Here is a 4,457-nt window from a genome sequence, read left to right as displayed (position 1 = left end):
ATTTTCCAGAGCCCTCAATCCACACATGCATTTGTAAACAGGTATATATCAGATTTGGAAATAGTTGGCGCTAGCAACCCGTGGGCCGCCCAGGGACCGGTATTGCATGTGACGCCTGCTGCTAGACCAAAGGCTCCTCCAATGGGATATGCAAAAATTCATGTGGACGCAGGAGTCAGGTTCGAGCGAGGAGGCGCCGCTGCTGCTATCTGCAGAGATGACCAAGGGGTCTATCTTGGAAGTTCAGCACTCGTTATTTATGGTGTATGCGATCCTACTGCTTTGGAGGCAATCGCTTGCCGGGAGGCCTTAGCCTTGGCAGAGGACCTCAACTTGCAACAATTTATCATAGCCTCAGATTGCAAAGAAGTTGTCTCGGACATTCAGAAGGGGACCGGAGGCCGATATAGTTCCATCATGAGCGAAATAAAACTCAGTGCTTCTACGTTTAATTGTAATTTCATTTGGGAGGGCCGTGCCGTAAACTATGAGGCACATAGATTAGGTAAATTTGCTCTTTCGCAGGGTTCGGGACGCCATTTATGGCTTGGAAACCCCCATGACCTTTCATGTATCCCACTTCATGTGGATTTCGGTGATGAATAAATTGATTTTCATCCCTCAAAAAAAAAATTTGCGGGGAGGAATGAGGCTATACTAGCTGTCCACGGATGCTTAAATCCGCCTAAAGTAAGCTAATCACTACTGCTATAATAATTGTGCGGATGCAGACTTTGCGGACATGTGTGCCTACATCCCCTAGCGGGGTTACCTCTCCGGGGAAGTATTTGGTGCACCCATCTATATGGTGCTACCGGTGGACGCAACACCCATTAATGTTTTTAAAATTTTCAAAAAAAGAAAAATATACGGATAACACTAACTTCTAACATGTCACAAAAATCGGAGCAAAATTCATAACAAACGTTGAGAAAGAAAACGGGCAAATTCGGCACTGGATAGTGTCTAATATAATCAGGGCTTCAAATTTGGCCCATTATCACTATTGACAACAATTTTGTCAGTTTTGTTTGCATGCCATGTTTCGATTTTTTATTTGAATTTTTATGACATCGTATATTCATTTTTTTAGTTGTGACATCATATTTTTTTCATGTCGTGTCTATGTGCTAATTTATTTTCAGTTTTTTTAAACATATTTACATTGTATTTTGCCGTCCGGTGCATCGGTAGCATCATAAAGATGGGTGGATACTTTCCCTTGCCTCTCCACCTGCAATCTCTAATTGTAACATCGAGTTCTTCCGAGTTAAAAGAAAAACATCGAGATCCATATTTCTTTACGGAGTTTACGGAGGAAGTAACACGGGAGTGAGTCCTCGCGGTGATTGTTTCTATTTTTTGTGAAGACGTCTTGGACGAGTATTTTAAGGTTGGGCACACGAAAGGAAAGGACCATAAAATACAATTGTACCCAGCATGGAAATTGGAAAGGCTGTGTTTATATGACTGATGAAACATCTGTTGCAAACAACTGATAAGGGGCTCGCCGAGTTTCAGCTTAGCCAACCAAATTCCCCATCCTCCACATGTCAAAAACATTTCGCGATCTTCATTGAAAGAGTGAAAAGAAGGAGAACAGAGAGGATGACGACGACTCAGATCGCTGTCCCCCTCGAGCTCTCTGCAGGGGAACATTTTCACGTGCATAAATGCAGCCCAGAAAATTTGCCGCAGAAGGCCCAGTGCTGCAGCACTAGTAGTACTGCGCAGCAGTACGTAACACATTTCTGGCAGCAAATAATACCCGCCCGCCCATCGGATCAGAGAAACCGGCGTCAGGCCGGGACTGCGCCCAGAGCAGAAAGAACCAGCCAGCGGAATCTTTATGCTCACGCCTTGTCTGATCTTTGTTAGCGTTATAGTTAGTTTAAGCGCGGTGGTTGACGACATCGATGGTTTACGAGCCGAGCCACTTGCAAATTCTCTTGTCTCTGTCCATCCGATCGAATTCGGATTTCTGTTCTCCCTCGCGAGCAGAAATTGCCGCCTCGAGGAATCCCATCGAATGCAGCTCGAGGAAGCCATGAAATCAGACGGTTAGCATTGCACTTATACAAGAAACAAAACTCCTAATTCACCGTGGCACAGCCAAACAAAAGCATAATCCAATTCCAATCCAATCCAATCCGCAGGAGACAGACAGGCACAGGAATCCCCCCGTCTTGTTTCAGGAGGAGGAAGAACATTTCAAGAACACAGGAGAGGAGCAGAGCAGCATTACTTATACAAGTAGTAGCATCAAGAATTTACAAATCAGCAGCAGCAGCAGCAGCAGCAATCATCATCATCGGAATCACAATACCCTCCTGGAATCCCAGGACCCCCTCTCGCGGTAACAATCCATCCGTCCATCCATCCAGTAATCAATCGCCTTATTTCCCCGAGCCATCGTGTCATCAATCTCCCTCTCGGAGGCGAGGCGAGGCTCAGACCCTCACCTCTCCATCTCGGCCTCGTCGGCGGCGGCGGCGGCCGGCGGGGGAGGCGAGGACAGCTGGGCCGCCGCGAGCGCGTCGGCGAGCGCGCGCATGGCCTTGACCTGCATCTCCAGCGCGGCCACGTAGTCGGCCGTCTCCTCGAGCAGGTCGGGGGCCTGCAGCTTCCGGCACCCGGGGACGAGCCGGCCCAGCACGCGGAGCCGGTCCTTCACCTTCTTCTCCTTGAGCAACGGCGGTTCGCTGGCGGAAGCGGCGGCCGCGGCCTTGGACGCCGCGGCGGCGGCGCGCGCCTGCGGGCGGCGGTGGCGGCGGATCTTCCCGCCGGCCTTGACGAGCACGCGGCGGCGGCAGGACGCGGCGCCGGCCAGCAGGATGGCGCGGCTCCAGCGCGACTGCCCGCGCGCCGTGAGCGCCAGCGCCGAGTCGGCGGCGGCCTTGACGGCGCGCGGCTGCGGGGACGAGGCGGCGCCCGACCGCGTGGCCCGGAGCGCGTCCAGCAGGCGCCGGCCGTAGATCCGCTCCTGCGTGCCGCTCCGCCACCTGGTCTGCGGCGGGCCCGCGGCCCCCGGCGCGGCGGCCCCGCCCGGTTTCCCCCGCCGCTTGGCCCCGCCCATCCGGACCCCCGCTGCGGCGGCGGAGGAGGAGGACGAGGAGGACCCGCCTATAGAGATCATGGCCGCGCACCGCACCTCGATCGAGCAATCAGTCGGCGGGTGGCGTGAGGAAGTGACTCAGCGCAGCGGGGGATGGGGCGGCTTAAAGGTGGGTGGGAGAAAGAGGATGGTGGTGGTGGTGGTGGAGATGGTGGGAGTATGAAGAAGAAAGGGGGAGGGAGGAGAGATTAGCTTTCCGTCGCGGGGGTGGGCGTACTTATTTGGTGGTGCGGCGGAGGTGATTAGCGAGTGGATTAGACATTGGAGCCAAGGAGGAGTAGTGCGGTGCGGTGAGGGGAGGTGGTGCGGGTGTTGGCTGCTCGTTCGTCGCCGCGCCTTTGTTTGGTGTGGAATTTGGCGCTGTAGCGTGGCCTCCGCGCTGCTCGCTCGCTCGATCGCTATGGTAGGCAGGGGTCGTTATTGAGTGCGCGCTTTCTTATTTCCCTTTTGTTTATACTCCTTTTTTCTGCGAATGTGCCATGGTATTAGTGCTTCGCAACGTTCTAGTTAAAGCCTTTTGATCTGGCGAAATGTGGAAGATACGTCTTTTAAAAAAAATGCGGGAATAAGCCCTCTGTTGTTATTTACTTCACATATTAGCTTTGACTGAGGTCAAATCGTATGAGTTTGACCATGTTAATTACAAAGGGGCAAAATTTGCCTCCAAGTTTACCAAAGATGCTTAATCGATTGAGGATCTTTAAGTCTCATTCGAGCAAGCTTAGTCACGTTGATCTCATGGTTCTTTTTTCTTTAAAAAATGTATTTAACTTTTTTTTGCCTTAGAGATGTTGAACTACAAACAACAACAACAAAGCCTTTAGTCCCAAACAAGTTGGGGTAGGCTACAGGTGAAACCCATAAGATCTCGCAACCAACTCATGGCTCTGGCACATGGATAGCAAGCTTCCACGCACCCCTGTCCATAGCTAGCTCTTTGTCGATCCTCCAATCCTTCAGGTCTCTCTTAACGGACTCCTTCCATGTCAAAATCGGTCGACCCCGCCCTCTCTTGACATTCTCCGCACGCTTTAGCCGTCCGCTATGCACTGGAGCTTCTGGAGGCCTGCGCTGAATATGCCCAAACCATCTCAAACGATGTTGGACAAGCTTCTCCTCAATTGGTGCTACCCCAACTCTATCTCGTATATCATCATTCCGGACTCGATCCTTCCTCGTGTGGCCACACATCCATCTCAACATACGCATCTCCGCCACACCTAACTGTTGAACATGTCGCCTTTTAGTCGGCCAACACTCCGCGCCATACAACATTGCGGGTCGAACCGCCGTCCTGTAGAACTTGCCTTTTAGCTTTTGTGGCACTCTCTTGTCACAGAGA

General features: G+C 51.8%; 1 protein-coding gene across 1 annotated transcript; it reads right to left on the bottom strand.

Annotated features, from left to right (window-relative positions):
• Window positions 1-2,313: 2,313 nt before the first annotated feature.
• Window positions 2,314-3,631, bottom strand: LOC119267799 (transcription factor bHLH150-like). The gene has a single exon (XM_037549245.1). The coding sequence runs from the start codon at window positions 3,134-3,136 to the stop codon at window positions 2,459-2,461; it is 678 nt and encodes a 225-aa protein (XP_037405142.1). The 5' UTR covers window positions 3,137-3,631; the 3' UTR covers window positions 2,314-2,458.
• Window positions 3,632-4,457: the final 826 nt, after the last annotated feature.

The sequence above is a fragment of the Triticum dicoccoides genome, chromosome 3A (assembly GCF_002162155.2).
Source record: "Triticum dicoccoides isolate Atlit2015 ecotype Zavitan chromosome 3A, WEW_v2.0, whole genome shotgun sequence".
Classification (NCBI taxonomy): Eukaryota; Viridiplantae; Streptophyta; class Magnoliopsida; order Poales; family Poaceae; genus Triticum; species Triticum dicoccoides.
The sequence above is the reverse complement of the archived record's forward strand: the minus strand, read 5'-3'. Positions and strand labels throughout refer to the sequence as shown.